The following is a 21,945-nucleotide window of genomic DNA, read 5'->3' as shown; positions in this document are numbered from 1 at the left end:
GAGGTTTTTATTCCCATACATAAATAATAAAAAACAAGTAAGGAAAGTCTAAAGTCGGGCGGGGCCGACTATATTGGTAGACTTTTACAAATTACAAAATCAAATCGTAGCAAAAAATTGGCCTCTGTGGTCATATGAGTGTAAATCGGGCGAAAGCTATATATGGGAGCTATATCTAAATCTGAACCGATTTCAACCAAATTTGGCACACATAGCTACAATACTAATTCTACTTCCTGTGCAAAATTTCAACGAATTCGGAGCAAAAAGTTGGCCTCTGTGGTCATTTGAGTGTAAATCGGGCGAAAACTATATATGGGAGCTATATCTAAATCTGAACCGATTTCAACCAAATTTGACACGCATAGCTATAATGCTAATTCTAGTCCCTGTGCAAAATTTCAACTAAATCGGAGCAAAAAATTGGCCTCTGTGGGCAAATGAGTGCAAATCGGGCGAAAGCTATATATGGGAGCTATATCTAAATCTGAACCGATTTGGCTGATATGTTGCAAGTTTTTCGAGACTCTTAAAATATTCGAATGTACGGTATTTGAGGAAGATCGGTTCATATACACGCCAATTATGACCAGATCGGTGAAAAATATATATGGCAGCTATATCTAAATCTGAACCGATTTTTTCCAAAATCAATAGGGATCGTCTCTGAGCCGAAACAGGAGCCTATACCAAATTTTAGGACTAAAACTGCGAGCTGTACTTTGCACACAAAAATACATCAACAGACAGACAGACGGACAGACAGACAGACAGACAGACAGACAGACAGACAGACAGACAGACAGACAGACAGACAGACAGACAGACAGACAGACAGACAGACAGACAGACAGACAGACATACGGACATCGCTAAATCGACTCAGAATTTAATTCTAAGACGATCGGTATACTAAACGATGGGTCTCAGACTTTTCCTTCTTGGCGTTACATACAAATGCACAAACTTATTATACCCTGTACCACAGTAGTGGTGAAGGGTATAAAAATATGGGAAACAATTAAATCTGAAGCAATTTTAAGGAAACTTCGCAAAAGTTTATTTATAATTTATCGCTCGATATAAATGTATTAGAAGTTTAGGAAAATTAGAGTCATTTTTACAACTTTTCGACTAAGCAGTGGCGATTTTACAAGGAAGATGTTGGTATTTTGACCATTTTTGTCGCAATCAGAAAAACATATATATGGAAGCTATATCTAAATGTGAACCGATTTCAACCAAATTTGGCACGCATAGCTACAATGCTAATTCTACTCCCTGTGCAAAATTTCAACTAAATCGGAGTTAAAAATTGGCCTCTGTGGTCATATGAGTGTAAATCGGGCGAAAACTATATATGGGAGATATATCTAAATCTGAACCGATTTCAACCAAATTTGGCACGCATAGCTGCAATGCTAATTCTACTCCCTGTGCAATATTTCAATTAAATCGTAGCAAAAAATTGGCCTCTGTGGTCATATGAGTGTAAATCGGGCGAAAGCTATATATGGGAGCTATATCTAAATCTGAACCGATTTCAACCAAATTTGGCACACATAGCTACAATACTAATTCTACTTCCTGTGCAAAATTTCAACGAATTCGGAGCAAAAAGTTGGCCTCTGTGGTCATTTGAGTGTAAATCGGGCGAAAACTATATATGGGAGCTATATCTAAATCTGAACCGATTTCAACCAAATTTGACACGCATAGCTATAATGCTAATTCTAGTCCCTGTGCAAAATTTCAACTAAATCGGAGCAAAAAATTGGCCTCTGTGGGCAAATGAGTGCAAATCGGGCGAAAGCTATATATGGGAGCTATATCTAAATCTGAACCGATTTGGCTGATATTTTGAAAGTTTTTCGAGACTCTTAAAATATTCGAATGTACGGAATTTGAGGAAGATCGGTTCATATACACGCCAATTATGACCAGATCGGTGAAAAATATATATGGCAGCTATATCTAAATCTGAACCGATTTTTTCCAAAATCAATAGGGATCGTCTCTGAGCCGAAACAGGATCCTATACCAAATTTTAGGACAATCGGACTAAAACTGCGAGCTGTACTTTGCACACAAAAATACATCAACAGGCAGACAGACAGACGGACAGACAGACAGACGGACATCGCTAAATCGACTCAGAATTTCATTCTAAGACGATCGGTATACTAAACGATGGGTCTCAGACTTTTCCTTCTTGGCGTTACATACAAATGCACAAACTTATTATAACCTGTACCACAGTAGTGGTGAAGGGTATAAAAACTAAGCTTAAAATTTAAATCTGTTAACGCACATTTTTATGCAATTGCACAAAACTACACTTATCAGGCGATACATATGCATTAGGTTTAAAGGTAAATTTGGGCATTTTTACAATCATTGCTACTTAGCAGTGGCGATATGGCCTAGATCACGCCAAGATAGTTGGCCAGTTGTGAGATTTGTGAAAATATTTGGCCACATCGAGCGACATTTACACACGCGGGAACCTTCCCTAAATCTAATGGTGATTTCGATTGGTAAAAAAATACGTTGCATATTTTACACCTTACCCCCATAAATCGAAAATTTTTGTTCGATTGGAAAATTCGGTGCAGCCTACCCAAAATGTGCACGTTCGATTGACGGAGTGTTACCCATCGTAAGAGCAAAAGTGTAACCCATTTTACACCGTAGCTGGTCTACGGTGCAGAGGGTTACACTTTCAATCAGATGTTGAAGACGCTTTTATTCTTCGACCTAAATAATAGCGTTGTTGCAAATATAAAAGAAAGTGTGTGACGCGTGTATTGTGGTTGCTTTTCAATTTCTTCAACACAGCTGATTAATTTACCAAGAAGAAGCATATCAATTATTTAGTGCCGCGACAACAAAATTCGATATTAAATATTTTTGATATAATAGCAAAATTTAAAAAGCACATGTGTTTTTTTTTTTTTGGCCAACACCATTGAAGATGCGCTATTGGAGAGTAGTTCTTCTGACGATGAGGAAGAAGTTACAACATCATTGCTTGGACGAGATGACCAACGGAGGATGTAATTTGTACTCTGAAGTAGAAGTAAGATCATTAAAAAAAAAATATATAAAATCAAAAGTTTTAACAATTTCCCTTAGTTCTAGAAAAATTTGCGTGTTAGTCGAGATTCCAATAATAATTGTTAATAATAATCGAAATATTTCCGCCAAATTTCTTTTGTTTTGATTTTATATCAGTGTTGCACCTTTTTTGTTCGTTTTCAAACGCAAACGGTGTTGTCATTGCAAGAGGTTTCGGCAACACTGTGGCAACACCATAAAATGTTGTACCATTTGTATGCAACACTTTTTCCCCAAACGAAATCACCATAAGATGTTGTGTCTTTTTTTGTTGTCTAAATCGGAAGATTGTATGGCGCTTTAACTAAATCAGAACCCATTTAGATCAAATTTGACACAGTTTGATAGAGTATTAAATGTTTTCGCTGTGTAAAATATCAAGTCAATTGGAGGAAAATCTTGTGGACATACGCGGACGAAAAAGACTGTTTTTCATATATTTGGGTGTACAAATTATATGTTTGGAACTAAAATTTTTTAACACAATATTTTTAAGTACAAGCATATAATGTTCATAAACTAGCATACTATGTTTGGGACACATATGTTAATGTGTTAGAACATATTATGTTTGGGACATAAAATGTTTATATATTATATTTATTAGATGCAAACATATATTCATTTAGAAATAGCCTATAAACATATATGTGTTTAGAAAGAGGGACCTAGAGAGTATGCTGCAATTGACGCCTTAAAAATATATCAACACAAAGAAAATTTAATTAAAACTTTTTTCGACCAGTGTATGCCCTAAGGTGAAACATAATATGTTTGAGCAATACAAACAATATTTTGTTTGGACCAATCCTGCAAATATATATGCTTGAAGCAAAAGCAGTGTTTGGGGTATATCCCAGCAAAAAAGCGTCGCCAAAAAAGTAATGATAATGTTCTTTTTGGATCCGGAAGTGGTGCAAAATTGACGCAGAAGTGATGATGTATAATGGACCGATGATATATAATTATGGACCGATATGGACAAATTTTGGCATGGTTATTAGAGACAATATCCTAACACCACGTACCAAATTTCAATCGGATCGGATGACTTTTGCTCCTCTAAGAGGCTCCGAAGGTCAAATCTGGGGATCGGTTTATATGGGGGCTATATATAATTATGGGCCGATGTGGCCCAATTCTTGCGTGTTTCTTAGAGACCACATTCTAACGCCATGTTCCAAATTTCAACCGGATCAAATGAATTTTGCTCCTCCAAGAGGGTCCGAAGGACAAATCTGGGGATCGATTTATATGGGGGCTATATATAATTATGGACCGATATGGACCAATTCTTGCATGGTTGTTAGAGACCATATACTAACACCACGTACCAAATTTCAACCGGATCGCATGAATTTTGCTCCTCTAAGAGGCTCCGGAGGTCAAATCTGGGGATCGGTTTATATAGGGGCTATATATAATTATGGACCGATATGGACAAATTTTGGCATGGTTATTAGAGACAATATCCTAACACCACGTACCAAATTTCAATCGGATCGGATGACTCTTGCTCTTCTAAGAAGCTATATATAATTATGGGCCGATGTGGACCAATTTTTACATGGTAGACATACATTAGAGATTATATACCAACAACATGTACCAAATTTCAGCCGGATCGGATGAAATTTGCTTCTCTTAGAGCAATCGCAAGCCAAATTTGGGGGTGCGTTTATATATGGGCTAAATGTAAAAGTGGACTGGAAGGTATTGCAAATGGACCATCCATTTGCAATACCTTCCGACCTACATCAATAACAACTACTTGTGCCAAGTTTCAAGTCGATAGATTGTTTCGTTCGGAAATTACCGTGATTTCAACAGACGGTCGGACGGACGGACATGCTCAGATCGACACAGAATTTCACCACGACCCAGAATATATATACTTTATGGGGTCTTAGAGCAATATTTCGATGTGTTACAGACGGAATGACAAAAGTTAAAATTACCCATTAAAAGTATGAAAAACTTTGTCATTCCGTTTGTAACACATCGAAATATGCTCTCAGACCCCATAAAGTATATATATATATTCTGGGTGAAATTCTGAGTCGATCTAAGCATGTCCGTCCAACCGATCCGGCTGAAAAATGGTACATGGAGTTGGTATATGGTATCTAACAACCATGCAAAAATTGGTTTACATCGGTCCATAATTATGTATAGCCTCTATATAAACCGATCCCCAGATTTGGCTTGCGGAGTCTCAAAGAGAAGCAAATTTCATCCGATCCGCCTGAAATTTGGTACATGGTGTTGGTATATGGTCTCTAACAACCATACAAAAGTTGGTCCACATCGGTCCATAATTATATTTGACCCCCATATAAAGTGATCGCCAGATTTGGCTTGCCGAGCCTCAAAGAGAAGCAGATTTCATCCGATCCGGCTGAAATTTGATACTTGATGTTGGTATATGGTATCTAACAAGCATGCAAAAATTGGTCGACATCGGTCCATAATTATATATAGCCCTCATATAAACCGATCCCCAGATTTGGCTTGGGGAGCCTCTAAGAGCCAAAAATAATCTACCAAAATTTTATAGCCATAGAAAATTTGGTCAAAATTATATATTTCTGTAGAAAAATTTGTCAAAACATAATCCCTATAGTAAATTTTGTTAAAAGTTTATTTCTATAGAAAATTTTGTCAAAATTTCATTTCTATAGAAAATTATTTCAGATTTTTATTTCTGTAGAAAATTTTGTCAAAACTTTTATTTCTATAGAAAATTTATGAAGCACTTCTTAGTTAGAGAGGAATATTTTGCAAAATCTTCCAAAACATCAAGAATTCTACCAATCTACCAAACAGTAAACAATCTGTCATTTTTTGTTTATATACCGGTCAAGAACTGAATACGTGCGTATTTATTCGGCCTTTGTTTTGCCGAATATATATCCCGCATGGACTAACTCACAATTTAAAAGATAATGTTAAGAAGTTTTAAGATGCATTGCCATCGGCCGCAAGCCAAGTAATTCAATTGTGTATGACCGTCTTTAGTAGAAGTTTCTACGCACTCCATGGTGGAGGGTACACGCAGAGAAGGAATATGATCGCCTCAAACCTGTTTCAAGAGCAAAATGTCATTTTTGTATGGGGACCATGTAACATGTTTGTCACTAAAATGTTATTTTCTCGTCAAATCGGGGGTGACATAAGCGTTTGTAATACAAATTAGTTAACATTTTTTTTTAATTAACCTTAATTTGCTAAAATTAACCAAAGTTTTCCTTTCGGGTTGGTTCACTGTTTTTTGAGTGTATGATTGCAGAAATTATTTCGGAAAGTTTTTTCAAATATTTCCTCTTCATAGCATTTACATGACTTTCCAACATTTTTTAATGCATTAGAACATAATTTAGAAATTAATGCAAATTGCATTCATTATATATGCACCATGAACTGATGTAAACTCATTTCCATTCAAATTTTAAATTTTCATACGAAATGTTTTGATTTTATTCATTCATTACGATTCTATTGTAGTTTATTTTTGTTTTGTTTTTTCTTCTTCTTCTTCTTTTTTTAGTTTTAAATGCAATTTCAGTGTTTTCAATACTTAATTATTATTATTTTTATTGGTTTAATTATTTGTTATTATCATTTATCATATAACTAATTATTAGTTTATTGAAAAACAAAAAAAAAACTGTTCCACTTTAAATTAATTCTATGAATTATTGATGTGTGAATATTTATGTTTGACTAAAAGGGATTGCAATGTGTGTGTTTGTGTGTATGAGTGTAGTATTTAATGATGTTAATTTTTAATGTATATGGATATTTGTTGTTGTTATTTGTAATTAATTCACGTATAAAAAAGAACTGTATACTCATTATACACATCATACATATGTAATTTACTTGTTAGTTGGTTTTTTAGATCATTATAACTACGAGTAGATATACTCATTGAATATATATTGCTAATAAGGTGGTATGAGTGCTTAAGTGTTGCCAATGTAAGGAATTATTCCTCAAATTGGGGGATATTTGTTCTATGATGGTTACGAATTTTATGAATTTGGGATTTGATGGGGGAATTTCCAGAAATTCTGGGATTTTTGAAATTCTTTTCAGTATAATAAATCGGATTTAGAATAATGGTCGAAACTCATGTACTAGTAGTACATGCATTTCGGCTTAGGGAAGCCATTTTAAAATAGATTTGTTAATTTTCTTTTACATGAAATTGAAAATAATATATTGGAGACTTTTGTAAGGAATTTTATAGTTATCATACAAATAAAAGTTTGGAAGCTCCTCGCAAGTCATTACTTTGAATGTACAACCAAGAATGCTTTTCACTTTGCAAGAAGTTTTTTGAGATGAAATATTAAGACCATTTTTTATACCCTACGCCACACCGTGGAACAGGGTATTATAACCCAGCCAAAAAAGTTTGGAAGTTCTTCCAAAGGCACAACTTTAAAAGCAAATCCAGAAGATGCACTCCCAATGATGTTCTTTATTTTAACTTCCCAGAAAGTTCTTTTAACTTAATTTTTTATAACTTGGTTTTTCCATAGTTTTAATGGGTAATTTTAACTTTTTTTGTTTCAAATAGCTTAAAAGCAGAGTAAGAATTCATAAAATGGTAGAAATCATTTAAATTTTGTCGAAAAAAGTGCTAAATCCAATCTGAAAAAATTGTGCATTTTTGAAAATATTTGAGGTCAAACGTTTCCGACAAGCGTAAGACTCCATTAGAAATTATAAAAAAATTATAAAAATTATTTATTTGACAAAATATTACAGAAGTTTTTAATTTACATCCAAAACATTGAATTCGGATCACACCTAAAGAAGTGATGTAAATTCAGTGCAACGGCTGTTGAAATGGAGGACTTCCGTCCTATGACAAGCCCATGTTAAATTCATCGCTTCTGCGTCAATTTTGCACCACTTCCGGATCCAAAAAGAACATTTTCATTACTTTTTTGGCGACGCTTTGTTTGCTGGAAAGTTTGTGCATATGTTCGCAACACCCAGAAGGCGAAGAGATAGTCATATGGTGTCTTTGGCAATATTGTTCAGGGTCGGCCCCTGAGTCGATCTAGCCATATCCGTCTGTCTGTGAACACATTTTTGTAATCAATGACTAGGTCGCAATTTAAGTCCAATCGACTTCAAATTTGGCACAAGCATGTATTTTAGGTCAGAATAGAAACATATTGATTGTGGAAGAAATCGGTTAAGTTTTATATATAGCTCCCATATAAATCTTTCGTCCGATATATACTAATAGGGCCCCAGAAGCCAGAATTACAGCCTGATTTACTTTAAATTTTGCACAAGAAGTGCAATTGATAGTGTCGTAAAGTGTGCCGAATTTGGTTGAAATCGGTTCAGATTTAGATATAGCTCCCATATATATCTTTCGCCCGATATGCACTTATAAGGCCCCAGAAGTCAGAGTTTTGCTCTAATTTACTTTAAATTTTGCAAAGGAAGTAGAATTAATATTGTAGCTATTTGTGCCAAATTTGGTTGAAATCGGTTCAGATTTATATATAGCTCCCATATATATGTGTTTCTTATTTCGGCAAAAATGGCTAAAATACCCTAATTTTCCTTGTAAAATTGCCACTGCTAAGTCGAAAACGTGTAAAACTAACTTTAATTTTCCAATACTTGTAATACACAGCTATTGACCGAAAAATCATAAATAAACTTTTGCGAAGTTTCCCTAAAATTGCTTTAGATTTAAATGTTTCCCATATTTTTTTACTAACATTGCGTTCCACCCTAGTGCATTAGCCGACTTAAATTTTGGGTCTATCAAATTCTGTCCAGATCGAGTGATATTTAAATGTATGTATTAGGGACAAACTTGTTTATATATATATATCCCCCAATACATTTGACGGATGTGATATAGTATCGAAAATTTGGCTGTACAAAGTAGCGCATGGTATAATATAGTCGGCACCGCCCGACTTTAGACTTTCCTTACTTGTTTTATGCTAAATTTAAAATTACACATTTAAAATTTTCTAAAATTTACGGCATAAAAACTAGTAAAGAAAAATTAAAAACTGGGAATTAAAAAGAAAAGAAAACATGTACACCCTCAAAAAAATCGCTTCTGTAACATGTATTCCCAAGCACATTTTGCTTCAAGCATATATATTTTCAGAATTTTTCCAAACTAAATATTCAAGCATTGTATCTTTCATATATATTTTTAAGGTGTCAATCCATTTTTTTTACTTGCAGCAAAATGCCATAAACATACTTGTGGTGGATTACTGCAAATATTTATTTATAAACAAAATATAAAAGTCAACAAGCAACTCCGAACATCTACGTTTTCCTTCATTCATGTTGGATTGTTAGCCTGACTGTATATTGTTGATGTTATTCGTTATCTCTCTCATTGGCCATCTTTAGTTTTTCCTTACCGAGAGACACTCTCTCTTTCTAAACACATATATGTTTATAAGCAATTTACAAATTAATATATATTTGCATCCTAACATATTATATTTAAACAAATATAATATGTTATAACATATTAACATATATGTCGGAAACATGTTATGCTAGTTTATAAACATTATATGCTTGAACTTGAAAAAAAATGTGCTAAAAATTTAAGTTCTAGACATATAATTTTTACACCGAAACATATGAAAAACAGTCTTTTTCGTCCGTGTAAATTCGGCCAGGCCGAATGTTATGTACCCTCCATTCAGTGTTGCCAGTATTGGGAACTTTTCCCCAAATCGGGGACATTTTATTCGTGGATGGGGACGAAAATTCTAATGTGGGGAATCGGTGTAGATTTTTGTGCTTTTTTTTTTTAATCTGTTCGGTATAAAAAAATCAGTTTATATGCAACTCTTCTATTCACTATTCTTAAAAAGGGCTCGATAAAAAAAACGTTTCTCCTCTTTATTCCAGGTCATTTATTTTCGAGGCCCAAGCACGGTTGCCACTGTTGGTAGAATTCTAACAGAAATGGTAGATTTTTTATTGGTTGGTAGATTGGTCGTACCTCCAAATAAGAGGTACTTCACAAATTTTCAAAGAAATAAAATTTTGGGAAAATTTTCCATTTTCTAAAGAAATAAAATTTTTCAGAAAATTTTCTATAGAAATAAAATTTTGAGAAATTTTTCTATAGAAATAAAATGTTGACAATATTTACTATAGAAATAACATTTTGACTAAATTTACTATAGAAATAATATTTGACAACATTTACTATAGAAAAAAAAATTTTGACAAAATTTTTTTATAGAAATAAAATTTTGACAAAATTTACTATAGGAATAAAATTTTGACAAAATTTACTATAGAAAAAAAATTTTAACAAAATTTTTTATAGAAATAAAATTTTGACAAAATTTGCTATAGGAATAAAATTTTGACAAAATTTACTATAGAAATGAAATTTTGACAAAATTTACTATAAAAATAAAATTTTGACAAAATGTATAGAAATGAATTTTTTTCTCCTCTTTATTCCAGGTCATTTTTTCGGGGCCCAAGTACGGTTGCCACAGTTGGTAGAATTCTAACAGAAATGGTAGATTTTGTACTGGTTGGTAGATTGGTCGTACCTCCAAATAAGAGGTACTTCACAAATTTTCTATAGAAATAAAATTTTGAGAAAATTTTCCATGGTCTATAGAAATGAAATTTTGATAAAATTACTAATTTTGACAAATTTACTATAGGAATAAAATTTTGACAAAATTTACTATAGAAATAAAATTTTGAGAAAATTTACTATAGGAATAAAATTTTGTGAAAACTTTCTATAGCAATTACATTTTGACAAAATTTTATACATAAATTAAATATAGAAATAAAATGTTGACAAAATTTACTATAGAAATGAATTTTTTTCTCCTCTTTATTCAGGGTCATTTTTTTCGGGGCCCAAGTACGGTTGCCACAGTTGGTAGAATTCTAGCAGAAATTAAAGATTTTGTACTGGTTGGTAGATTGGTCGTACCTCCAAATAAGAGGTACTTCACAAATTTTCTATAGAAATAAAATTTTGAGAAAATTTTCCATGGTCTATAGAAATGAAATTTTGACAAATTTACTATAGGAATAAAATTTTGACAAAACTTACTGTAGAAACAAAATTTTGAGAAAATTTTCTATAGAAATAAAATTTTGAGAAAATTTTCTATAGAAATAAAATGTTGACAATATTTACTATAGAAAAAAAATTGAAAAAAATTTTCTATAGAAATGAAATTTTTACAAAATTTTCTACAGATTAAAATTTTGGAAAATTTCCTATAAAACTAAAGCTCGATGTCTTTTGAATATTTTTTTTATTTTTCCCAATATTTCGTGATTGCCATATTGAATCGCTTCTTCAGGGGGTTTGAACATTTTTTTTTATAGAAGTAAAATTTTGAGAAAATTGTCTAAAGAAATAAAATGTTGAAAAAATTTTCTATAGAAATAAAATTTTTAGAAAATTTTCTATACAAATAGACTTTTGAGAAAATTTTCTATAGAAATGAAATTTTGAGAAGGTTAGGTTGGGTTAGGTGGTAGCCCGATGTATCAGGCTCACTTAGACTATTCAGTCCATTATGATACCACATTGGTGAACTTCTCTCTTAAATTTAAATAAATTTATAAAATAGCATGAGACCGGAAGAATTAATACAGACGTTGAATAAAATAATGATTTCTAGGCTATGATAAGCCCGTCCATTTTCGTTGTTTTTATACCCTTCACCACTACTGTGGTACAGGGTATAATAAGTTGGTGCATTTGTACAAACAAGGAGTAATCATAGACCAACCTTTTAGTATACGGATCGGCTTAGAATTAAATTCTGAGTCGATTTAGCGATGTCCGTCTGTCTGTCTGTTGATGTATTTTTGTGTGCAAAGTACAGCTCGCAGTTTTAGTCCGATTGTCCTAAAATTTCGTACAGGGTCCTGTTTCGGCTCAAAGACGATCCCTATGATTTTGGAAAAAATCGGTTCAGATTTAGATATAGCTGCCATATATATTTTTCACCGATCTGGTCATAATTGGCGTGTATATCAACCGATATTCCTCAATTTCCGTGCATCCGAACATTTTAAGAGTCTCGAAAAACTTGCAAAATATCAGCCAAATCGGTTCAGATTTAGATATAGCTCCCATATATAGCTCTCGCCCGATTTACACTCATTTGCCCACAGAGGCCAATTTTTTGCTCCGATATAGTTGAAATTGTGCATAGGGAGTAGAATTAGCATTGTAACTATGCGTGCCAAATTTGGCTGAAATCGGTTCTGATTTAGATATAGCTCCCATATATAGCTTTCGCCCGATTTACACTTAAATGACCACAGAGGCCAATTTTTTGGTCCGATTTAGTTGAAATTTTGCACAGGGAGTAGAATTAGCATTGTAGCTATGCGAGCCAAATTTGGTTGACATCGGTTCAGATTTAGATATAGCTCCCATTTTTTTGTTTTTCTGATTTCGACAAAAATGGTCAAAATACCAACATTTTCCTTGTTAAATCGCCACTGCTTAGTCGAAAAGTTGTAAAAATGACTATAATTTTCCTAAACTTCTAATACATATATATCGAGCGATAAATCATAAATAAACTTTTGCGAAGTTTCCTTAAAATTGCTTCAGATTCAAATGTTTCCCATATTTCTTTAATAAAATTGTGTTCCACCCTAATGCATTAGCCAACTTAAATTTTGAGTCTATAGATTTTGTAAAAGTCTATCAAATTCTGTCTAAATCGAGTGATATTTAAATGTATGTATTTGGGAAAAACTTTTATATATAGCACCCAACAAATTTGACGGATGTGATATGGTATCGAAAATTTAGATCTACATAGTGGTGCAGGGTATAATATAGTCGGCCCAGCCCGACTTTAGACTTTCCTTACTTGTTTTTAACATCGCATTTTTGTTGAGTTATATTTTGGGGGGTGAACTCATTCAAAATTGCGGAGAATAATCAGAAAACTATTGGCAACACTGTTAGTGCTATATATAGGACAGAGTGTTAGAAAGAGAGAGGGAGAGAGAGATGGTGATAGTGGGCTCTATGGGTGTTAATTTTGTTTGTTTGTTTGTTAAATATAAATTCAAATTTGAATTTATTTATAAACTTTAACATAATTTAGTATATTTGTTCGAAACTTCAATCCTTGCTGAGGATATGATTGTCTTTCTCATATTTGTGTTTGCATATAAGTATGCAAATAATGTAATTTAATATACTTTCCAATAAGTGCACTCCAATATTGATGAGCAAACTAATGAAAATTCTTATATATTTTTATTTGCATCAAATCAGTAACTCACAAATACAAACACGTATATTATTTCATTTTAATAATTAAATTAATTAAGTCATCGAAATAAAACAGCAGTTACCAATTCTTAGACATTTCACATTGGGTTTTAGGGAAAAGGCCATCATAAACGTGGTGGCATACAGATGTATTGTGGCACGGGGAGAAAGTTTCCAAAATGATTTGAAAATAAGCGGGATAGAGGTTGTTTAGGATCGAATGTTGAGAATATAGAAATATCGCAATTTCCGCTTGATTGTCTTGCTGAAGATATTCAAACATTTGGATAATTATCCGAGGCTCCTTTTATTCAAAGGAAATCTAAGGACTTTTCGTGTTGATTTTAAAATTCATTAGGAAATTAACGGAGATGGCATTTTTATATTAAAAACGTGAATAATAAATTCAAAAATTGGGTATTGGCTGTGTAAACCAGTGGATAGGCCAATAAAGCTATAGCATATATATGTCTAACAAATCTGCAATGGACTATTTGGATGATTCTATAAAAATTTCAGCAAGTGTATGGTAGAAAGACATGTACACAGACTCTCTTAATGTCATATTACATTCGAATTAGGTTTTCGATCTGATGGAAATACTCAAAAAATCCAAATTTTTATATGAAACAATTTTTTTGTCCATATCTCCTAAATATGCGTCCTACAGCCAAAAGGGTTGGGGGGTTAATTCGTGACTACCTCCAAAAATTTAAATTTTCATGGAAATTTTCAAAAACCCAAAAATTGTATATGAAAAACATATTTTGGGTATATTTCCCTAAATAGAGTTAAAAGGAGGTTAATTCGTGATCACCCTTAAAAATATAAAATTCGGTGGAAATTCTTCAAAAATCCTAATTATACCTTCCACCATAGGATGGGGGGGGGGGGTATATTAACTTTATTATTCCGTTTGTAACACATCGAAATATTGCTCTAAGACCCCATAACGTATATATATTCTGGGTCGCGGTGAAATTCTGAGTCGATCTAAGCATGTCCGTCCGTCCGTCTGTTGAAATCATGCTAACTTCCGAAGGAAACAAGCTATCGACTTGAAACTTGGCACAAGTAGTTGTTATTGATGTAGGTCGGATGGTATTGCAAATGGGCCATATCGGTCCACTTTTACGTATAGCCCCCATATAAACGGGCCCAAAATTTTGCTTGCGAATCCTCTAAGAGAAGCAAATTTCATTCGATCCGGCTGAAATTCTTTAACAAACATGCAAAAATTGGTCCACATCGGTCCATAATTATATAGCCCCCATATAAACCGATCAACAGATTTGGCTTGCAGAGCCTCTAAGAGAAGCAAATTTCATCCGATCCGGCTGAAATTTGGTACATAGTACTAGTATATGGTCTCAAACAACTGTGCGAAAATAGTCCCCATATAAACCGATGCCCAGATTTGTCCTCCGAAACCTTTTGGAGGAGCAAAATTCATCCCATCCGGTTTAAATTTGGTACGTGGTGTTATGATATGGTCTCTAACAACGATGCAAAAATGGGTCCATATCGGTCCATAATTATATATAGCCCCCATATAAACCGTTTCCCAGATTTGATCTCCGGAACCTCTTGGAGAAGCAAAATTCATCCGTTCCGGTTGAAATGTGGAACGTGGTGTTAGTATATGGCCGCTAATAACCATGCCAAAATTGCTCCATATCTGCCTATAGTTATATATAGCCGATCCCCAATCACACAAAGATTGGTCCATATCGGTTCATAATCATTGTTGCCACTCGAGCCAAAAATAATCTACCAAAATTTTATTTCTATAGAAAATTTTGTCAAAATTTTTGTTCTTTGGAAAATTTTGTTTTCTATAGAAAATTTTGTCAAAATTGTATTTCTATAGAAAATTTTGTCAAAATTGTATTTCTATAGAAAATTTTGTCAAAATTTTATTTCTATAAAAAGTTTTGTCAAAATTTTATTTCTATAAAAAAATTTGTCAAAATTTTATTTCTATAGAAAATTTTGTCAAAATTTTATTTCTATAGAAAATTTTGTCAAAATTTTATTTCTATAGAAAATTTTGTCAAAATTTTATTTCTATAGAAAATTTTGTCCAAATTTTACTTCTATAGAAAATGTCGAAATTTTATTTCTATAGAAAATGTTGTCGAAATTTTATTTCTATAGAAACTTTTGTCAAAATTTTAATTCTATAAACAATTTTGTCAAACCTAATTATATACGCATTTAATCGGCCTTTTTTAGTTTAATGTATACCCCGTATCGATAAACTTACAATTTAGAAGACGGTGTTAGGAAGTTTTAAGATATCTTGCCATCGGCAAGTGTTACCGCAACCCAAGTAATTCGATTGTGGATGGCAGTCTTCAGTAGAAGTTTCTACGCAATCCATGGTGGAGGGTACATAAGCTTCGGCCTGACCGAACATACGGCCGTATATACTTGTTTTTATATGAAAAGTTTATTTTGACCATATCTCCTTAAATATACGTCCTAGAGGGAAAACGAGGTTAATTCGTGACTACCCCAAAAACTCAAAAATCTAAAATTTTTATAGGAAAACTTTATTATGGCCATAGTTCTTAAAATATTCGTCCATATCTTCTTAAATATGCTTCCTAGAGCGAAAAGGATGTTATTTCGTAACCGACAGGAAAAAACTAAAATTTTGATGGAAATCTTCAAAAAAACCATTTTCTTTACGAAAAAAATATGTTGGTCATATTTCCTTAAATATGCTTCCTAGAGCAAAAAAGGGGCTTACTTCTTGACCACCCCCCAAGCCTGTCCATGTTTCTGTTCATCTGCTTTTGTTTGCAAATTACGGCTCGAATTCCGATAATCCAAATTTGGCATAGTGGCTTACTTCGGCTCAAAGACGATCTTGACGAATTAAGGATTTGAGGAAATATGGTAAAATATTTCATATTTTAAACCTTTTTTGAAAGCGAGTTTACTCCAACTGACAAATATGTCCAGAATATCTATAGTTTACACACGATTTCAGTGATGATTTCCTATATTTATGTCATGTCCTACACACGGTAATGACACACCTGGCACAGAACTGTCAAGATTTATATAAGGCTCCGACTAGTGTAAATGTCGACCGATTTATCCATATACTGCCTCAAAATCAAAAATTTATCATATACTTGTAAAATCGCCACTGCTAAGTAGCAAAACCAAATTTTCCTATAACTCTAATACATATGAATTGCCCGATAAATCATAAATGTACTTTTGCAAAATTTAATATAAATGCATTTGAACTGAATAAAGACGCATTTCCCTGATATAATGTTTTTTTTTTTTTCTTGAAACCACATAGAGAAGCTTTGAAACCCTCAGAAATGTCACCAGCATAACTGAGGTGGGATAATCCATCGCTGAAAAATTTTTTTGTGTTCGGTCGAAGCAGGAATCGAACCCACGGCCTTGTGTATGCAAGGCGGGCATGCTAACCATTGCACCACGGTGGCTCCCTTTGTTCTTATAGTTAAGTGATTCAACTTAAAAATGAGTATCTTTATATGAAAGACAAAAAGATGTCAAGATTTTATTACTATAGAACATTTTGTCACAATTTTATTTCTACAGAAAATTTTGTCCAAATTTTTTTTTCCGTAGAAAATTTAGTCAAAATTTTATTTCTATAGAAAAATTTGTCAAAATTTTATTTCTATAGAAAAATTTGTCAAAATATTATTTCTACAACAAATTTTGTCAAAATTTTATTTCCGTAGAAAATTTTATCAAAATTTTATTTCTATAGAAAGTTTTATCAAAATTTTATTTCAATAGAAAATTTTGTCAAAATTTTATTTCTGTAGAATAAATACTAGAAATTTTATTTCTGTAGAACAAATTCTCGAATTTTTTTTTCATATAAAATGTTATCAAAATTTTATTTCTATAGAAAGTTTTATCAACATTTTATTTCAATAGAAAATTTTGTAAAAATTTTATTTCTGTAGAATGAATTCTCGAAATTTTATTTCTATATAAAATGTTTTCAAGATTTCACTTCTATAGAAAATTTTGTCAAAATTTAAATCTATAAAAAATTTTGTCAAAAGTTTATTTCTATAGAAAATTTTTTCACAATTTTATTTCTGTAGAAAATTTTCTCAGAATTTTGTTTCTATAGAAAACTTTATCCAAATTTTATTTCTATAGAAAATGCTGTCAAACTTTTATTTCCACAGAAAATTTTGTCAAGATTTTATTACTATATAGAATATTTTGTCACAATTTTATTTCTACAGAAAATTTTGTCAAATTTTATTTTTCTGTAGAAAATTTTATCAAAATTTTATTTCTATAGAAAAATTTGTCAAAATATTATTTCTACAACAAATTTTGTCAAAATTTTATTTCTGTGGAAATTTTTATCAAAATTTTATTTCTATAGAAACATTTGTCAAAATATTATTTCTACAACAAATTTTGTCAAAATTCTATTTCTGTAGAAAATTTTATCAACATTTTATTTCTATAGAAAGTTTTATCAAAATTTTATTTCAATAGAAAATTCTCGAAATTTTATTTCTGTAGAATAAATTCTCGATTTTTTTTTTTTTCTATATAAAATGTTTTCAAAATTTTATTTCTATAAAAAATTTTGTCAAATGTTTATTTCTATAGAAAATTTTTCCAAAATTTTATTTTTATAGAAAATTTTGTCAAAATTTTATTTCTATAAAAAATTTTGTCAAAAGTTTATTTCTATAGAACATTTTTTCAAAATTTTATTTCTGTAGAAAATGTTCTCAAAATTTTGTTTCTATAGAAGACTTTATCCAAATTTTATTTCTATAGAAAATGCTGTCAAAATTTTATTTCTACAGAAAATTTTGTTAAGATTTTATTACTATAGAACATTTTGTCAAAATTTTATTTCTACAACAAATTTTGTCAAAATTTTATTTCTGTAGAAAATTTTCTCAGAATTTTGTTTCTATAGAAAACTTTATCCAAATTGTATTTCTATAGAAAGTGCTGTCAAAATTTTATTTTTACAGAAAATTTTGTCAAAATTTTATTTCTTTAGAACATTTTGTCAAAATTTTATTTCTACAGAAAATTTTGTCAAAATTTTATTTCTTTAGAAAATTTTGTCAAAATTTTATTTTTATAGAAAAATTTGTCAAAATATTATTTCTACAACAAATTTTGTCAAAATTTTATTTCTGTAGAAAATTTTATCAAAATTTTATTTCTATAGAAAGTTTTATTAAAATTTTATTTCAATAGAAAATTTTGTCAAAGTTTTATTTCTGTAGAATAAATTCTCGAAATTTTATTTCTGTAGAATAAATTCTCGAAATTTTATTTCTGTAGAATAAATTCTCGAAATTTTATTTCTGTAGAATAAATTCTCGAAATTTTATTTCTATATAAAATGTTTTCAAAATTTTATTTCTATAGAAAATTTTGTCAAAATTTTATTTCTATAGAAAAATTTGTCAAAATTTTATTTCTATAAAAAAATTTGTCAAAATTTTATTTCTATAGAAAATTTTGTCAAAATTTTATTTCTATAGAAAAATTTGTCAAAATTTTATTTCTTTGGAAAAATTTGTCAAAATTTTATTTCTAAAAAAAATTTTGTCAAAATTTTATTTCTATAGAAAAATTTGTCAAAATTTTATTTCTATAGAAAAATTTGTCAAAATTTTATTTCTATAGAAAAATTTGTAAAAATTTTATTTTTATAGAAAATGTTGTCAAAATTTTATTTTATAGAAAATTTATGAATATAGTTGGAGAGGAATATTTTGCAAAATCTACCTAAGCATCAAGAATTCTATCAATCTATCAAACTGTAAAAAATCTACCATTTTGACAACAGTGCTGGTAACGTGTAACATTGGTGCCACTGAAGCATTCGGCATCAGATTAATCGGATTTTATTTCATATTCTCTGCATAGTCAATCAGTAATATTAGTAATATTTTGTATTTGATTTAAAGAAATATCCCAATAAAAACTGATTTTGACTAGCTTTCATATTTTAATTTATGACCTTAAAAAAAGCAGAGACCAGGGGTACTTATTTTATTCTAATAGTACCAAAAAAAAAACCGCACAAAAGTGTCACCAGTATCCACCCTTATAGAAATACAATGAAATATTAAAAATGTCCGAACAATGGAAAAACAAAACAAATACCGAAAAAAGTTGAGTTGTTTAAATATAAAGACTAAAATATTTCGGCAAGTACTTGATTTAAGGGAGTATGTAAATTGGAAGCATGTTCAATATGTATATAAAATGTGTAGGTGTGTATGTATATGTGTTTATATGTTCATATGTCCTATTATGAGCTTAATTTTCTTAATTACACATTGGCCATAGCGATTTAATGTCTACAAATTTTATTTAATATTTTTGTTTTATTTGTTATTTTGCAATGTTTAAAATGATGACCATTTTTTTTTATTGGAATATTACAATATATACAAAAATGTTTTTCTTTTCTTCTAAATTTATTTATTTATTTTTTTCATTGGTTTGTCTTCTCTATTATGTTTATATTAAAAAATATTTTTAATGTTTTATTATATTTAGTATTTTAGTTCTGTTATTAACATTTTTTAATGCGCATAATTTTGTTGAAATTTTCGTATTTTTTTCCTTCTTTTTTTATTAATTATTGTTATAATTTCCTTTTTATAGATTATTTATTTTTATTTATTTATAGTGTAAGTACAAAAAGTAAACATTCATGTTTTTCAATACAGAGAAGGAGGGGGAGATTCACCAAATGAGTAAGAGTGTATGAGGTTATTGTACAACAAAAATTGATACACAGATACTTATGACTACATTTAAACAAAACAGAAAATATTTGCATTGCATTTCTCCCATGAAGTGGAGTTGATTTTTAGTAATATCGAAGAAATTTTTCTTTATCAAATTCTCCTAGAGTCATGTAGTAATTGTATATATCTTATAGTAGATGCAATTATTGGGTTTTGCTTCATGGTGGAATAATGGTACGATTATGATACTGATGCTGCTGCTGCAAGGTTTTACTGTTTATGACTGCATGGGATTCTTCGGAAGTTCTGTTAAAAAAACTGTTTATGCATGGTTTCAGGTCAAAATTCTGCTTAGATGTTCTGCATATTGATCGGCTGTTTCAAAATCAAGGTCACTGCAAAAAAGAGAAATTTGTATCAATATGGTATATATAGAGTTTGCAGTAAAACTATTAAATATATTCACATTAAATTAAGTCAAAAAACAAGTATATTCGGCCGTAAGTTCGGCCAAGTCGAATCTTATGTACCCTCCATCATAGGTTAGGTTATGTGGCAGCCCGATGTATCAGGTTCACTTAGACTATTCAGTCCATTGTGATACCACAGTGGTGAACTTCTCTCTTATCACTGAGTGCTGCCCGATTCCATGTTAAGCTCAATGACAAGGGACCTCCTTTTTACAGCCGAGTCCGAACGGCGTTCCACATTCCAGTGAAACCACTTCGAGAAGCTTTGAAACCCTCAGAAATGTCACCAGCAGTACTGAGGTGGGATAATCCACCGCTGAAAAACTTTTTGGTGTTCGGTCGTAGCTGGAATCGAACCCACAACCTTGTGTATGCAAGGCGGGCATGCTAACCATTTCACCACGGTGGCTCCCACCATGGATTGGATCGGTTTATATGGTGGATCGATATGGACGAATTTTTGCATGGGTGTTAGAGGTCATATACTAACACCACGTACCAAATTTCAACCATATCTAATGAAATTTGCTCTTGCTAGAGCCTCCGCAAGCCAAATCCGGCAGTCGGTTTATACGGGCGCTATACGTAAACGTAATCCGATATGGCCCATTTGCAATACCATCCGACCTACATACTTGTGCCAAGTTTCAAGTCTATAGCTTATTTCGTTCGGAAGTTTTGCGTGGTTTCAACAGACGGACGGACATGCTTAGATCGACTCAGAATTTCACCACGTCCCAGAATATATGCTTTATGGGGTCTTAGACCAATATTTCGATGTGTTACAAATGAAATGACAAAGTTAATATAACCCCCCACCCCCCTCATATGGCGGAGCGTACAATACATATGCTTAAACCATAATCGCTTGAATTCATTTCAATACCTACACAGAAAAAAACTGTTTCATAGCAAGAATGAACTACCTCATGCGAAAATTTAACTAAATTGTACTCCCCATTTTGAGATTTCTATAAATCGTTGTTAACACCTGGAAAATGTAATGCCCTGGTTAATTTTTTAACTGAATTACACGAAATTACACGCTCTCATGGAAGAACAAGTATATACGGTCGTAAGTTCGGCCAGGAAAGAAACTTCTTCTAAACACTGCCATCCACAATCGAATTACTTGGGTTGCGGTAACGCTTGCCGATGGCAAGGTATCTTAAAACCTCCTAACACCATCTTCTAAATTGTATGTAAGTCCATACGTGTTATATACTAAATCAAAAGAGATCGATCAAATACGTATGGAATTCAGTTTGACAAAATAGAAATAAAATTTTGA

The 21,945-nt window shown here is 31.5% G+C and overlaps 1 protein-coding gene across 6 annotated transcripts in view; it reads right to left on the bottom strand.

Annotated features, from left to right (window-relative positions):
- Window positions 1-20,084: 20,084 nt before the first annotated feature.
- Mp (collagen XV/XVIII-type protein multiplexin) overlaps window positions 20,085-21,945 on the bottom strand; it is a 1,363,033-nt gene continuing 1,361,172 nt past the window's right edge. For all 6 annotated transcript variants that reach the window (XM_075303610.1, XM_075303614.1, XM_075303611.1 and 3 more), the window contains one exon: window positions 20,085-20,579. In XM_075303610.1, the coding sequence (XP_075159725.1) occupies window positions 20,519-20,579 (61 nt within the window). In that variant the 3' untranslated portion in view covers window positions 20,085-20,518. The remainder of the gene's footprint in view (window positions 20,580-21,945) is intronic.

Source organism: Haematobia irritans, chromosome 4 (assembly GCF_050003625.1).
Source record: "Haematobia irritans isolate KBUSLIRL chromosome 4, ASM5000362v1, whole genome shotgun sequence".
Lineage (NCBI taxonomy): Eukaryota > Metazoa > Arthropoda > Insecta > Diptera > Muscidae > Haematobia > Haematobia irritans.
Note: the sequence above shows the minus strand (reverse complement) of the source record. Positions and strands in the feature narration are given on the sequence as shown.